At 39.6% G+C, this 17,500-nt stretch overlaps 1 protein-coding gene across 1 annotated transcript; it reads right to left on the bottom strand.

The window, feature by feature from the left end:
* Positions 1-14,235: 14,235 nt before the first annotated feature.
* Positions 14,236-15,492, bottom strand: LOC137968589 (uncharacterized). The gene has a single exon (XM_068815131.1). The coding sequence runs from the start codon at positions 15,490-15,492 to the stop codon at positions 14,236-14,238; it is 1,257 nt and encodes a 418-aa protein (XP_068671232.1).
* Positions 15,493-17,500: the final 2,008 nt, after the last annotated feature.

The following is a 17,500-nucleotide window of genomic DNA, read 5'->3' on the forward strand; positions in this document are numbered from 1 at the left end:
TTTTGCACATAAACTTAAAATGAAATGTCTGGAATTGACCAGTTTTGCGTTATTATGAAATACCAATTAAAGAGAACAGTAGACTCGTGAATGAGAGTCACTTTGTCGCGTAATTGTCTTAGAGCCGGCACAAAAACTGGTTTTTCAGCCAGTGTCGCCGTCACAAAATGCTGCCTTTATCTGTCAATTCCTTTCAGCTGTTGGTGTTTTAAAAAAAGGTGGTCACATTTTGAGGTCATGAATGCAACAATAATTATCGTTATTTCTTGATTTTGGACTTATGTCTCCCTTTTTCTTGCAGGTATGGCATTCTGAAAGCTTCTGCCTGCTTTTTTATCTTCGGGGACTGTATTTACCATTTCCAGACGCTCCACATAAGTCGACCACTCTCCTTCATTTGGGTCTAAAGCTTCCATTTGACCAACATAACTAACCATTGGAGAGCTACTTGGAGTAGAATTTTTGGCGGATATTGAATCAATTTTTGTCATTTTAGTATTCTATATCCTCGTTACCAACTTGTGGTGTTTGGGTTCAAATAACTGTGATAATTCAGGAACAACAGGAACAGCGAGGTTCAGCAACTACATTCAGTGAGAGCACATGGCGAGTCACATGACGAGTCATATGACTAACAATGACGTCATAACACGAATTAGATCGCTTGGAAACAATTCCTTTTTTACATTGCAACCTGTGATATACTAAATTTTCCTACCAACCATAACGTTTAAGTGGTGACCAGTGGAGCCCCTATCAGACTCCCTCGCCTACTTTCTTAGTCTTGCCTGAGTGCTAGAGCCAGGCTTCCCTACACACTGACATGTTTAAAGGACATTAAAAGCAACGTATGTCCCACAGTGGCAGCCCCGCGGTATCGTATCTGGTAAGAAGAATTAAGAAGCCTGGAAAGGCCAAATAAAATGTAAACGAATAACTTGGAGAGTCATTTGCTATTTTCATGTGTATGTTTGCAAGTTCAATTTAAAATTAGGTAATAATGTACACTCAAGAAGTATTTACTCATTACTTCTTCTGTGCAATTGTCGTTTCCTTTTCTTGATTTATACACCAGATCACAGCTTAGGTTTTTTTTTAATTGTTTAAATATTATTTGTTAATACTTCCTTAGGTTTCTTTGCAACCTTCTCCAATAGCTCCACTATTATGGTGTACTGTTCCTCCTTGGGTGTAGATGCATCGAGACTCACAATATCTGAGGAATTGTCCTCTTGAAAACGATTGTGGTACACTGGCAAAACAACATGTGTAAGCGATGGCCCAAATGGAGGAAAGGACATATTCTTCAAATCAAGAACTTGCAGAGGCAATTTTAATCCCTCTCAGTTGCCCTGCAGTATTTTGCATTCCATACTGATTTGCAAAACCAGGAGGTCTATTTTATGTATAGGTGAGCAATTCATGCGAAATCATGTCAAGATGTGGCTTGGTTTTTTGTACTACTCAAAATCGCATCATTCAATTGCCTTTGTGCAGCAATCATTTTGTTCTTTTAAATGTGACATGCACAAAGGGATGTAGACAGCATAAATGTACCTTGCAGACTGTATGTAACAGCAGGAAATAATTCTCCTGTGATCGAAGATCAATTTCGTGAGGCGATATACTCTGGATTTCTGTTGCAGATGGATCGTCTAGCATCCCATCGAAAATGTCGCAAAGACCAGCGATAACCCCACAACTCTTTATATTTGGCCATTCTTTGGTCAATGTCAGTTAATGAATCCTTGACTTCCACCTCCTTGAATGGAACGATTAAGGTTCTTGAAAATATTCTGGTAGAAACAGAAGAATGTTCGAGATCAAAATGAGAAAGCGATTTTAAAGCAGGAATGTAAATTCAATGAGTGTAACCTTTGGGCTGTCTCTTTAATTACTGATGGATTTACTGTCAGTATGGGGATAGTAACAATATTATCCGCCTTCCTCATCGTTTTTTGCCAGTCTACAAGAAACAAAGTATTGTGTCATTGTGTACAACGTGCAATACATTACACGTATCTTTATTTTACATCCATACTTGCAAACTGTACATATTATGATACCTTATATAGGCGGAAAAGAGTGAAGCCAGTGTAATGTTAACGGGACACAAGGGGGTACAACTTTTCCTCCTTTACACTTTGAAAACTGTCCTTTTACAAACTTGTATGGACACCAATGAAGGGTACTGTCAATTATGGTATGGTTCATTTTCAGAGTGAAACTGATGGATATGGCATTGGTCCGAATGGACCTGCACCCTCTGAAGAATGGGATGTAGCAGTTGTTGAGGTGCCTTTACTCAATTCACTGTTAAGTGGTAAACTGTCCAACAACGATAGGAGTTCTGACTTAATACAATTTAATGAGTTTGTCCTAAATTTAAACATCATGCCCAGTTCAAAGAGATGAATATCCCCTTGCACAATATTTCAATGCTTTTGTCAGATTACTCTTAAAAGAGACATAGTCAACAAGCACTGACTGAAGAATAAGCCTGTGAAAACAAGCCTTACTTTCAGCGAGGCTTGTTGCTTCCTGCGTGTCATCCAGCTGTATCCGGAGTCACGATCCAAATGGTGATAAAACTTCCCAGCCTGTCCAGAATGACATTAGATGATGCAGGCCTGCACCAGCTACAACCACAAAACATAACAGCTTATTCTTTCAATAGTACATGTTTCGATGTTTATCTTTAGTTGTCTTTAGCAGTGAGGACACCAAGTGTTGAACCACTGCCACCCTACAACTTAATTTACATAGTAATGAAAATGCCTGCTACTCTCTCCCATGCAGTCAGGTTTTTTGACAAATGGAAAGGTCAACAGTCAACTGATGGGTTCAACACTGGAAAATAATCTGTAGTGAAAAAGAATAGAAAATACACTGGAGCTAACAGCTTACCTTCTGCCTCTCTAATGCTTTCATCAATAAAATGATGCAAAAAACCCATGAGAACTTGCCCTCGGGGGTGGTTTTCATCCTAAATGGAAATCTATTGTTGTGCTCTTCCTTGTCAATAATTGCCTCGCATTCCCTTGGGAACACGGCTTTGCCCATTTCCTCATGTGCCTTCAGATAATCAATAAGGGAAAGTTCACTCATTCCTCGTGTAAGATCTATAGGTTCATGGTGGCACGTTGTGCTTCATTGATTGCTGAAGAGCGAAGTGTCTCTTGCCTACACTTAGTGGCACTTGAAGAACAGAAAGTGCTGTTGTATCAATAATGTTGTAGTGTATTGACAATAATGTATTGTAATGTATGTACACCAGAAGTTGTGTCAAAACTGTCTGCTAGGCCTTATGGGTGTGGGGGGGCATGCTTTCTGGAGTTTGGGTGACAGCCCTCGCTTTTTGGAGTAAAGTTGAGTTCTTGTCTATTTTAATCTGCGTGGTTCATGACCTTTAATGGGAATTATTACATCAGGGATGATGATTCGTTCAGGCCAAGAAAGGTATGTTTGAAGTGATTTGTTGCGAAAATTCGCACATTTTGTCAAGAAGATGGCGGAGGGTGGCACGACTACCAGTGGCTCTGTGACACCACAGGCTTCGCAGACTGTGACTGCTCCTGCAAGGGTAAGTTTGCACGTCCCTTTTAAGAGGTATTGTTTCAGGCAAATGGAAGAGGCTTTGGGAGATTCGGTGGATCAGTTTGTTTGTCATTTGTGGCAAAAGGCAATCTCGTATGAGTTTGAAAACATGGATGAGGCAATATGAGATCAGCTTATTGAGATATGCAGGGATTCAAAGCTCTGTTGGAAGTTCCTGGAAGAAGCAAATGCCTCCCTGAAGGATTTACAGGAAGCTGCCAACATGCAAATTAAGGCTATGGATCAGTTAGGCTCTTCTAATCAGGTGAACGCGGTTCTGTTTAGCAAACGTAACACCAAACCTGCAGGGCTGACTTAAGACAAAAGCTGGGGTAAAAAGCCTTGCTCGCAACCAATTAGCATGAGACCGTAACTGCCACTCCGCATAACAAGAAGAGTAATGCATGTGGGCAAATTGGCCATTTTGCTGTTTTTGTTGCGAAACAAAAGAATAAACGTTCTGCTAGAGATGCTGAGCGGAAGGATAATACCCCGAGTAGAGGTTACTAAAGTGATGGAAGACCTTGGCAGTGGTTCACAGCATTATTATGCATTTGTAGTTAGAGCAGTTGAGTCTCCTGGGTGAAATTTGAATGTTGGAGGAGTGATGTTATCGTGAGTGCTTATTGATTAGGGTGCATCTTGTAATCTCATAGATCCTGCAACCTGGGAATTGCTAAAGAAAATGGAATCCAGTCTTAGTCAAGGAAATCAAGCAAAATCTGTTTGCTTATGGGCAGAACGATCCTATTGAAGCGATTGGAACATTCCGAGAAGAAATTGGATGGCGAGGTCAGTGGCAAGTATTGTGAAGATGAGTTCTCAGTTGTGGAAGGTCCAGGGAGATTGCTGCTTGGAAAGGACACTAAGGAGAAATCAAGTGTGCTGAGGGCTGATCCTATGGAAAATGAAGTTTGTTTGCTAACTACCGAGGGTGATGATGCTCATTTCCTTGATAAGTATGCAGACATTTTCACAGGAGTGGGAAAGCTTAGGGATTTCTGGTTGAAGCTGCACGTAAAAGAGAATGTCACACCCATTGCACAACTTGTGAGAAGCCTTCCCTTTGGACTGAGAAGCAAGGTTGCTGAGAAGTTGGATGGATAACTAGCTAAAGATATTTTTGATGAAGTGTGTCGCACAGCTCAACAGAATGGGTATCCCACTGGTTGTGGGCAGTGGCAATGTTAGGATTTATGTGGACATGTGCAGAGCAAATGTAGCAATAAAAAGACACCCAATTCCTACGATTGAAGAAGTCTTGCACGATAACAATGGTTCAACTGTGTTCTCGAAACTCGATCCCAGGTGGGGCTCCCATCAGGTGGAACTTGAGGAGAAATTGCGCGAGATCACCTCATTTCTTGCACATTGTGGACTTTATCGTTATAAGTGACTGATGTTCGGCATAACATCAGCACCTGACAAGTACCAGAAAATTGTGGCTGATGTTTTGCAGGGTTGTATATGAGAGGGCAATTTGGTACATGATTTGATTGTACATGGTTGTGGCATAGAAGAGCATGATCGGAATATGCATTTGGTACTCACACGATTGAGGGACAAAGGAGTGACACTAAATGAAGACAAATGCCAACTTCGCTTTTTGGTCATAATTTAAGCAGCCAAGGTATCACACATAGTGAGGAGAACGTGGCCTCCATCCTGAATGCCAGTCCTCCCCAAGGTGCTTCGCAGCTCAAGTCTTTTGTTCAACTTGTGCAGTATTCAGCTGAGGACAAAGGTTTAAAGATCGACTCAGATGCAGAGCGGGTCTATAAGTCTTGCCATAGATGCCAAGTGGTGGGCGAGTTTCAGGTGCCAGAACCGATGGTTTCATTTTTGCTTCAACGTCATCCTACCGAAAGGCATAATTATTCTCAACAGAGTTTTGAACAGATACTAGTTACTAGTAGCAAATCTTTAGCCGATATATCACTTCATTCGAGTCTTACGTGGGTTTCAACCTAGGATGCCGTTCTTCGCAAAGCAAGTTATCCTTCTTACTACAGATGCGGTTTACTCTTTTCGCCGGAAATGCCTTTCCAACTTACATTGTTAAGCCTTCTTTTATCAGGTGATGTGGAAGTAAATCCTGGTCCTGTCCTAACCAGAAGTAAGTCAAAAGCGCCGTCTTCCTTAACAACATCTATATGTCAGGGATTGAAACTTTGTCATTGGAATATTCAACATCTCACTGACAGAAAGTTCGAGGAGATAAAAGTCATGTTCTCGAAGGAATTCAAAGACTTCGATGTAGTTTATCTCACTGAGACTTTTTGTACCAGCAAAATACCGAACTCATTTTATTACATTCCTGGCTATGCACTTTACAGAAAAGACAGACTTCGTAGAAAGGGCGGAGGGATTTTGGCTTTCGTAAACAACATGTAGTTGCCAATAGAAGGCCTGACCTTGAAGCTGACGGCATTGAATCACTTTGCTTAGAAGTTTGCCCCTACAAGTCTAAGCATTCACTTTTTATTGGAGGCATCTATCGACCACCCTCGTACAAAAGTGCGGATGACAAGAGATTAGCGAACAATATTGAGAATGTCTCTCTCAAGAATAAGGAAATTATTTTATTGGGTAATTTTAATGTCGACTACTTAACCTCCACTAAATTCAAGAAACACTGGCTTATAAAAACACTGTATAATTTGCATCTGGTCCAGCTCGTTAACACAATTACCAGGCCTTTGTCAGACATTTGTTTAGATCACATTTGGAGCAGTCATCCTGAACGAATGAACACCATCAGAACAATATCATCCGGTTTGTCTTATCATCTTCCTATTGTTGGAATAAGGACATTCAAGCGTGAGACTAAAAATGGAAAAGAACATGCGACTATAACCTACTGGGACTTGAATAATGCTTTGAAAGATGCCCCTTGGGATTCTGCGTTCATCTTTGAAGACTCTAATGATGTCCTTGATGCATGGTATAAAATCTTTGAAGATGTTGTAAACACACATCTGCAACTTAAACACAAACGGGTTAAAAGGAAAATTCTACTGAAATGGTTCTCAAGTGAAATATCCCAAGAAATAAAGCAAAGAGATAAGCTACTGCGAAACGCAAGGAAAACCAAATCTGCCAATGACTGGCTGAAGTATAAACAAGCAAGAAATCGAGTATCAAGATTGATAAGGACAACTAAAGAGACTTATTTCAATAAAATGATGAAGGCAAATAAGCACGATTCAAAAACGTTGTGCAATCTAATCAAGTGTCTAACTAATGGTACTGGCTCTAGTCGTGATTGCATCAAACGTGTTAAAGAAGGGGATGGGTTTTTGACAGAAAAACTGTACATTGCTAATGAATTGAATAACTTTTTTGTTAATCAGCCAGAAGATCTGTTACATGAGCATGATCTTGGCAGCGATCCTGATCCTGAATCGATTGATCCTAACAGCTTATCAAGTGAAAGCGCACTTAATATTCCATTTATAACTAGTAAAGAAGTCGCTGAGATCCTAGTATCTATACCACCACACAAGGCTACAGGAGATGACGGGATCAGTGCTAAGCTATTAAGGATTGCGGCAAACTCGATATCAAACTCTTTGCGTAGGCTGATCAACCATTGTATAGTTACTGCGACTTTCCCTTCTAAATGGAAAATCGCTAAAGTGACTCCGATTTGTAAAGGACAAGGAAGTAAGGACGAGAAATGCAATTATACACCGATTTCTGTTTTGCCTATTCTTTCCAAAGTATTTGAAAAGCATAACTGTAAATCTTTTTAAGAACATTTAAAGAGCAACGACATTCTTCATAAACTCCAGTCTGGATTTAGGAAATCACATTCAACAGTAACGGCATTGATTCGTCTGGTGGATCAGCTCTTTTTCGATCTTGATGAAAACAAAGTAACCGGGCTCGTTTTCATAGACTACAAGAAACCATTTGATCTAATAAATCATGACATACTCATCATCATCATCATCATCATCATTTATTAAATTAATTTTATAAAAACAGAATTTATAATCTTATACAACCCGCAAATAGCAAAGCTAATCGGGGCGGATTGTATGATTTACAATAAAATTACATCAGTGTTTAATAAATAAATAAATAAATAAATAATAATAATAATAATAGAAATAGATATACACATATATTCACAGATAGCTAGAATTTACATAGAAGAGCAAGAACTATAATAATACACATAACATAAGAAATGAATAATAAGAGCTACTAGAGCTTAATTAATGATAATTAGTAATTTTTAACATTAACGTAGAGACATCAACATAATCATCCTCATTACCAAGTACCGCAAGCAAAAATTGATGAAGTTTATTTTTGAAGGGTTTTTTCCTAAGTTTACGCAGTTCAGGCTTCAGGCAATTCCACAGCTTAGCTCCGAAAATGGAAAACGAATTAAGTTGAAGTCTTAGTCTTGATTTATTAACGTATAAATTACCAGCATCAGAAAATCTAGTGTTATATATATGAACGTCAGATGAACAAGTAAAAAGATCACAGATATTCTGAGGCGCAGAATTGGTAGATATGTCGTGCATAAGGGAACATACTGTTTCAAAATAAAGCATGTTGAGTGGTAAGACATCAGCAGAGACAAACAAAGGAATAGCATGAGATCTGTTACCAGCAAAGAACATTAGCCGAAGAGCTCGTTTTTGTAAGATAAAGACCTTCCTTAAGTAGATCTGGGCAGCCTGGCCCCAGGCAGCAATTCCGTAGTATGTATATGGGAAGATCAGAGAACGGTAAATTTGGATTAAAGTATTCAGAGGGACAGAGTACCTTAATCGCGATATAATTCCTACAACCCTGCTGATTTTAGAAGCAATGTAGTCAATATGATATTTCCAAGTTAAGTTTTTATCGATGAGAACGCCCAGGAACTTTACATAATCTTTGCATTCCAGAAACGTATCACAATTTGAGGCATTGTTGTATATCCTTATATTAATCTGATAATTAAGCTTCTTTTGTGATGGTCTAAAGATGACAAAATTTGACTTTTTTGCATTTATGGTCAGCTTGTTAGCATTCAACCAGTCACAGACTTTCTGCAACTCGATGTTGATTACATTTTCTAGTGACTTCAAATCCTTGTCAGCAAACAGCAGGTTTGTATCATCAGGAAATAAATTAAAAGAAAGCTTCTTAGAAGAATTATAAATATCATTAATATATATCAAGAAAAGTAGAGGGCCTAGAACAGAGCCTTGTGGGACCCCTGTTAACACATTTCTTTTAGATGATATTTGTTTATCAATTTGAGTAGTTTGGGCACGGCCATTTAAATAGGATGAAAACCATTCGTTTACTGGCCCCCTTATACCGTAATGATATAGCTTGCTCAGAAGAATTGAGTGATCCACAGTATCAAAAGCCTTTTTGAAGTCGAGGAAAACACCGCAAGTAAACAATTTGTTATCCATATTGCTTTGTATCGAATTCACAATATCCAAAATTGCATGCTGAGTTGACATATTCTCACAAAAACCATACTGGCCATTGTACAGAAGTCCACTTAACTCGACATAAGGTTTTAATCTATTATACATAACTTTCTCAAAGAGCCGATTGAAGAGCGAAAGAAGAGAAATGGGACGGTAGTTACTTGGGTCCGTTTCATCGCCACCCTTGAAGATGGGAACAACTTTTGCGTGCTTTAATTTAGATGGATATTGTCCTGTTAAAACGGAATTATTCATTATATATGCCAATGGTCGAGAGACTACACTACTGGAAGATTTCAATACGCGAACAGGGCAAGAGTATAAGCCATGTGATTTGTTAGTAGGGAGAAGCAGAATTTCAGTTTCGAATTCCATGGGAGTGACTGGCGCGAAGAAGAATGAACTAGATGAATTAGCAGCAGGGAGATAATCACCGAAATGATGATTAGCAGGAGGAACAGATGCCGCAAGTGTTTGACCCACGGAAGAAAAGAATTCATTGAGCACATTAGGGCTCGCAACAATAGGCTTACATCTTCTTTTATTTCGGCCGATGAGATGATTAATCCCGATCCAAGTTTTTCTAACATTTGTCATATGATTATTGAAATATGAATGATAGTACGACTTCTTACTGCAGCGAACAAGTGTAAGTAATTTATTGCGATAGTGTTTATATTTTTCATAATTTCCAGATGCAAATAGAGAATTTTTTACCTGTATTGACTTACGTATCCCCCTAGTGATCCAGGGTTTAGAAAATTGCTTGGCTTTGCGCTTTGATAAAGGTCGAAGGGGCGCATGTTTGTTTACTATTTTGTTAACGCTGTTAAAGAATTTAGAAAAACCAGCATCTGCACTATCTCCACAGTTTCTCATGGCCAAATCCCAGTTGATCTCGGATAATTCTGAATGAATTTTTTCCTCCGTGTTTCTTGAAAATTTCCGATACATAGTTCTTCGGGGTAACTCCTTTACTTTGAAAGACTTAATAATGCAAAATTGAGAATAATGATCGCTTATATCCGAGATTATATTACCGCTCGTGATTTCCCTACCGATTTGGTTCACGAAGATATTATCAATTAGAGTGGCTGACTTACTGTTGACCCTAGTTGGTTTATCAATTGTAGGAATAAAAGAAAAACTTTGCAGCGAAAGTAAGAAGTCTTTAGTAAAGTTGCAGGTTTCGGCATTGAGGAGGTTTATGTTGAAGTCTCCCATAACATAGATAGGCTTGCCAGATGTACTAAGTTTTTCTAAGGTTTCATCAAAATATGTCTGAAAGCTCTCAGGGGAGTTGTGCTGCCTATAAATTACACCACAGATAATGTTACTTTTCATTTCAAATTGTAATTCAACCCACAGGGCTTGAAAAGCGCGTGACGAGATTTTTTCAATGACTCTATACTTAACATTTTCATCAATAAACATTCCAACACCTCCAGCAGCAAGAGGTGTCGGGGCGAATTCAAAACTATAGCCAGAAATACTTGGATGATAATCAGACTGATCATTTTCAGTGATTCTAGTTTCAGTTATTCCTATAATATTAAAAGGATATCCAAGCTCATTAAGTAGATGAGTCTGCAGATTTTCAAAATTGCGCTTTAAGCTTCGAACATTCGTATGGAACAAGGAAAACAAATCATTGGTATCGTGAGAACTATTTTTCATCGCGTTAAAACTATGAGGCGAGAAATACCGACTGTGAATTTTTATATCTGCGAGATTTTGGTCCGGGTTGATATTACTAGCTGTGTTTAGACTGAATAAATCAAGGTCATGAAAACTGGAGAGCTTTTCTAGGTATTTTTTGGTTGGAAGAGAAGTAGTGTTGAGATTGTTAAATTGGCCGTGGAGCGGTACAAAATGGTTGACACCAAAATACGGTAACTCCTGAAACAGAAATCTTACTCCTAGCAAAGCTACGTGGTTATGACATTGGTGAGAGAGATCTAAAACTTATTGGCAATTATTTAACTGGACGTTCTCAATATGTAAGTATTGATTGAACACTTTCTCAGTCCAAGCCTGTTCACCTAGGAGTACCTCAAGGATCTGTTCTTGGGCCACTCTTATTTCTTGTTTTCATAAATGACCTTCCGATCGCAGTTGGACACTCTTTTGTCGATATCTATGCTGATGATACGACGTTGAGCTACTCTTGGACGTTAGAAATGCACCTGACACTCTATCTAAAGGTCTTCAGAGGGATATGGATGAAGTTGTGAGATGGTCAAATGAAAATAAGATGATCCTTAATGGAAGTAAGACCAAATGCATGATGCTTACTGGTAAAAGACTTGCTAAAAATATGAAAGAAGACCAATTGTTACTCAAAATTAATGGAAAAAGGTTGGAACAAGTTACGTCTTTTGGGGGTTATCATTGATGACAAATTAAATTTTGACGATCACATTGAGGAACTTTGCAAAAAGATATCCCAACGTATAGCAGTATTAAAGAAAATATAGAGGATATTACATGGCCGCGCGGGGATACGAATTTTATCTTCGAGTGCTGTAAGTATCTCTCACGAGTGAGCGAGGCGAACGAGTGAGAGATACTTTCAACACAAGAAGATAAAATTCGTATCCCCAAGCGGCCATGTAATGGTCTGTTTATTATATAGATATTGATGAAATGTCTAGATTTAAAACAACTTGTTTTATTCAGTTTCGAAATGATGAAAAAGTGGTCACCAACCGCTAAAACACGCATGTTGTGTAACATAAAACAAGATATGAAAGTTATGAAAAAGAAATCATGATAATGTCAAATTTTGCAATAAGAATGTTAATGTAGTAGAGAAGAATTATATTAAAGCACAAAAGTATCTTACAATGAAGAGAAAGCTCACGTTTTATTGGCTAATCGTGTTGGTTACCATGACAACACCTATATCCTCACATGTGAAAGATAAAAATGATATGTTCACTGCGCACGGTGAAGATATGATTTTTTAGTAAAAGGAGAAATCCTGGTATTTCATCAATATCTATATAATAAAAGATGTTTCATGCCACTCGAACAAAGAATGCTGTGCTATAACTCAATGATCAAACAAGCAATGCTCTATGGTTCAAGCATATGGACCTCTTGCACTATTGATAGCCTAACTAAAGTGTCAAAGTTACAAAAACGTGCAGCCTGTGTAATACTAAATGCAGACACTAGAGACAATAGTGTTGATCTATTCACTAAGTTAGGATGGGTTCCCTTTTATGATGAAGCGAAGATCATAAAATGTTTGCATGTTTCTAGACGACTGGTTGGGGATAGCCCGTCCTATGTTCTATATGAATAGTTTATTAACAAGAAACGCTGATGTACATAGCAGGGAAAGCAGACATGAGGATTTTAATTTAGTTTGTCCACGTTTTAAGAGGGAAACAGAGGGAGGGCGTTCTTTTTCAGTATCAACCACGAGATTTTGGAATTCCCTTCCAAGAGATATTCATCACTTTTAAGTTTAAGTAAAGCTTTAACTGTTTTTTTGTACTGATAGGTACCAGAACACTGAACATTTTAAGATAAACTAATTTTTCTATACTTATTTGTATATTATTATATTATACCTTTTTAGACTGTTTTAGATATATTTATATTTAATTGTAGGAGGGCCACAAGTTTATCAGCCTTAGCTGTTACGTGCTCACCCTCGTAAAATAAAGTTGGTTGTTGTTGTTGTTGTTGATGAAGAGAGCTGAGCCAGACCTTGCCGGGACATAGCCATCGATCTGATGGGTCCTCTTCCCACGGAAGAAAGTAGTCGTGGTGGACTATTACAGTAGATTCTACGAAGTTGTAGTCATGCATTCAACAAAAGCAGAGAGTGATGGATGCTCTGTCACAGATTTGGTTATCTGTTTACTCTCAAGTCTGAAAAAATGGTCCTCATTTCCGTTGTGAGGAGTTTACAACGTTCTGTTGAGCACAGAGCATCTCCACCTTTGTGCCATAGGCCAACGGACAAGTAGAAAGACAGAAGCGGACTTTTCTTAAGTTTTTTTAAGTTCATGTTGAGGGTAGAGATTGGCGACAAGAGTTAGAAGTTTTTCCTAGCATACAGGTCCACACCTCAAGTGATCACTGGTGCTACGCCCGCATTTTTGATGTTTGGCAGGGAGTTGCAAACCAAATTGCCATAATTAAGGAGGGCAGAAACACTATTGGATGAAGATATCCGAGACCGAGATTGGAGTCACAAGTTGGTTCATAAGCATGTGCTGACGCCATACAGAAAGCAGAACCAAACCCTGTACTTCCTGCAGACTTGGTCTTGCTAAAGAACACGAAAACGTCTGGAGAGCTGAGGCAAATTTTGGAAGTGAGCCGTACACAGTGCAGTCTAAGGATGTTATTAAACTGACGGTGATCTAAGGATGGTGTTGAATACAGCCGAGACAGCCCCTTTGTTAAACGGTACAATTTACCAGAAGAAGCAAAGGAATCTATGCAGGATGTAGACTCAGAAGCAGTCAGGCCCTCGCCAGTTTCAGGTCTTTTGGAGGAAAGTGCAGTGGCATGGAGACCCAAGTGCACCACTAGATTGCCAGCGAGCTACAAGGCCTTTGTGCTTTCTTTACAGTGGATTTAACTGGAATATTTAGCAAGTTTCGGACAAGCCAAAAATATGAAATTGCTTTTGCATAATTATTGTAGCTACCTCCTCAAACTTTTCAGCAACATTTAAACTATGAACGTTTAAATGGCCAATATTAAAGGGACACTGTCATGAGCTGCACAGAAAATTCTAGCTGCCATTCTGGATTCATGCATGAGTCACGTATATTCACAGTTAATGAATTCTATATCAAACATAGCGCTCAGAATTTAATATTTAACTATTATGGGGAATAATAGCCGCTTTTGAAACAAGCATTCTGATTGGTTAATCCCGATGCAACGAGGCTTCTGATTGGTTGAAATTTAGGCGTCCGCCATTATTACTTGCACACGTAAAAAAAGAGGGTTTTGATTGATGGAGAGCGTGGGGTGAAAGTCCACGAAAAACAAGATGGCGCAGCGCCTCGCTCCTGAATAAAGTGGGTGAGGGTATCATGCAAACACACACCAAATGTATTTTGTTTTTATGAATCATCAACGGTTTAATAGAGAAAAAAACAAAACTATGAACAAGCGGAAACGTGTGAGGAGACCTGGTGCCAAACCTCGTCCCTCACTAGGCAAATAACTCGGCTGAGACTAGATCCAGATCCTCGTGTGTGAAACGTTCGTAGCTGTAAGGGTGGGTCTTGGCCGTCGTGGGATCCAGGACCCGTTTGGAATAGACGAGACGGTAGTCTTTGTGAGGGTCGCGTTTCCAATGTATACGTCTTGGCATTTCTTTGGATGGTATGAGATTGCGTGACGCGTGTGGTACGAGGTCCATGGACCTTGCATACCACCTTTCCCTTCTTGTTCTTGTAACCATAGTTCTTGGGACCGGCCAAGCAGGGTCGCCAGGACGATGGAGGTAGGCGACCGAGTCGGTGTTGAAATAGAGTACGCGTTCCCCGAGATGATCGAGAGCTCGATAGAGACGGAGTCTGGCATGACAGGTGGTGAACACGGCCACGAAGATGTTGAGATTGGGTGAAGGGAGGACATCGTGAGTTTGGAGTTTGTAGTGAACCTTAAGCCGGTCTTCTGTTAGGGAACTGACATAACGGACATCGTGTTGATCACTGTAGAGGAATTGGATGAAAGGTTGAGGGTCTGTGAATTCTCGGACCTGAGTCTTGTTGATACGTTGCCCGAACTTGCCCCACATCGAATTCAGCATCATCTTGGCCAGGGCACGTAACCCAGGGTTCTTTTCGATTTGTGTGGCGTCGAGACGAAGGCCTTTCCGGGCATAGTAAGCATCGACGTGCGCTTGTGTCTGGGCTGGGGTGGTGCATCCTTTGGGCCATCCGCTGGCTTCTTCTTTGATTTGGAGCCACGTGTCCACGTAGGACCAGAAGAGTCCTGTACGTCGGTCGTCAAAATGCCACACTTCGTGAACATGTTGGATGATGTAGCCTTTCTGTACGGCCACGTTGAGTTCAGGAGTACACCACGTGCCTACGAGGGCGCGTTGATCGTCCGTGTGATGGCAGGCATGCGTCGTTTCGAAAAGGGGTTTGGAAATGTTGTCTTCAACGCAGGTACGACACAATGGAAATTTGTGTTTATCGTGACTACAGTAAGGCAGCACAGGATGGTAGAGACGCTGCGGTGGTAGGATGGTACATTTGGCTAACCCAAAATAAGGCAAGAGATTGGTGGTGTCTGGTTCGTACATGAAGGTGGGATGTCCGACGGGGTAGTTGCCGTACTTGTTGACCCAAGGATACAAGGAGGTGTAGTCATCGTATCGGATCTCGTCCTCATCCTCAACTTGTGCATAGAGACGTATTGGCATTGGAAATCTCGCTGTTTCTCTGTCCATACCCATCGATCAATTCCTCTGATTTTAACACGAGATCAAACAATAACCATGAGCTAACTTACATGCAAAAAAGTGCCACTAATTTTATCTCATTTATGCTTCAGGGAGTTATTAAACAATGTTGAAATGCCATGCCTGTTTATTTTGTAGCAATTCACTGAATTCTTCTGACAGCTCATTGTATGACTGGTATGATAATGGGATTTCTAATAGTGGTCCACAGGTATGTGCCACTGGTCTCCGAGACATGCCCTCAAAAACTGGAAATGTTACCTGGATGCTCTCACAGCTGATAATATCACTCCCAGTAATAAACTGCAAGAATAGTGATAGCGACTATCCTTGTCATGAAAAAGGGGTCTAAGGCATTTGGTAAAAATGTAAGGAGAGAGAGAGAGAGAGAGAGAGAGAGAGAGAGAGAGAGAGAGAGAGAGAGAGAGAGAGACTTTATTTTACGAGGGTAACACGTGACAGTAACTAACATTACTGATGAACTTGTGGCCCTCTTAAGGTACAAAATTACAATGTATAAAAACTGCATTAAGAATAGATACTATTTACAATACAATAAGAAAACAAACATTCCTAGAACTCAATTTATAACTAGACAAATCTATTGTTATAAATTTATATCAAACGATCCCCTTGTTTTCTGAGAATTTAGTACTCTTTTCCATGATTCAGCCTTAAAGGATTTTAAAGACTTACTTGTTTTTAATGATCGAGGCAAATTGTTCCAGTCCTTCACCGTCCTTACGGCAAAGGTGCGTCCACCCTCTGAGATGTTTTTATGGAGGGGGCACAATAAATTTAAATTCCAATTTCTCGTGGTTCTTTGGTGTACATCGGAGTTTTTTCTAAGGGATGTATTTAAGTAGTTGGGTAAAGTACCATTTATCCGTTTATAGGCCAGTTCACAACGCTTTATATACACTTCATTATCAAAGGGGATCCAGCTTAAGTTGTTAAACAATGTTACTGTTCGACTAGTGCGTTGTGCTTCAAGAATAATATGGGCGGCCCGTTTCTGCATGCGGAGAACTCTCTCAAGTGCCTCCTTGTTGCACAATGTCCATACTTGGCTTGCATACATCATAAGTGGTTTTATTATTGCGTTGGAATAGATTAGTCTCTGATTTTTCTTTAAGTAGGGGCTAATATGGCGTAAGAGGCCAAGTCGCTTTGAAAGTTTATTGCAAAGAACTAAGACCAAAAGGAAGAATTGGTTGACATGCCTAAAATGGAGAACAAGCCTTTTCTTGCCGGACGGTGGTACATACACAGAGAATGGGTTAACAACATGCCGGAGACAAAAGGCACCTCAACAACTAAGTGATTGCCAACTAATTCAGATATAGTCGACTCGACAAAAGACGCATTCTCAAAAGCTGACTTATTGTTATGAAACAGCGCCCTACAAGGAGTACTAATAAAGGGGATCTGATAACCGAATTTGATAGTATCAGTTACAAAATTACTGGCACCAATAGTATGCCAATAATCAAGCTAAGCCTTAAGTACAGGCGATGCAGAATTCTGTTATTTTTCAAATAGATTATGATCATAATCGAAATCGACTAACAAACTAGAATCTCTTTCCCTTAAAAGTTCTGAATTGGAAAGATGCATCATAACTAAGTAAAATAACTATAATCAAGTGAAGCTTTGATCCTCACAGTAGTGAACACAATTTTCGCAATTGCGTAAAGAAGCCTGAAAAATGAAAAAGCCAGGAGTTCAATAGGGTTTGAACCCGTGACCTCGCGATAACGGTGCGATGCTCTAACCAACTGAGCTATGAAGTCACTGACATTGGGAGCTGTTCATTTGTGGGTTCCAATGTTCCCATGAGGAATGAATCAACGCAAAAATTGTGTTCATAACTGCGGGGATCAAAGCTTCACTTGATTTCATATCTGCAGTTCATGTATGATCAATTTCATATATCATTTCATGGTTAAAATAAATATAATTAAATGCTTAACTTGTACAACAATTTTGCGGGCGGTTTTTA

The sequence above is a fragment of the Montipora foliosa genome, chromosome 8, assembly GCF_036669935.1.
Source record: "Montipora foliosa isolate CH-2021 chromosome 8, ASM3666993v2, whole genome shotgun sequence".
Lineage (NCBI taxonomy): Eukaryota > Metazoa > Cnidaria > Anthozoa > Scleractinia > Acroporidae > Montipora > Montipora foliosa.

Bases quoted from the DNA above. Each gene is read 5' to 3' on its own strand.
- LOC137968589 (XM_068815131.1), bottom strand. From the start codon at position 15,492: ATGGGTATGGACAGAGAAACAGCGAGATTTCCAATGCCAATACGTCTC.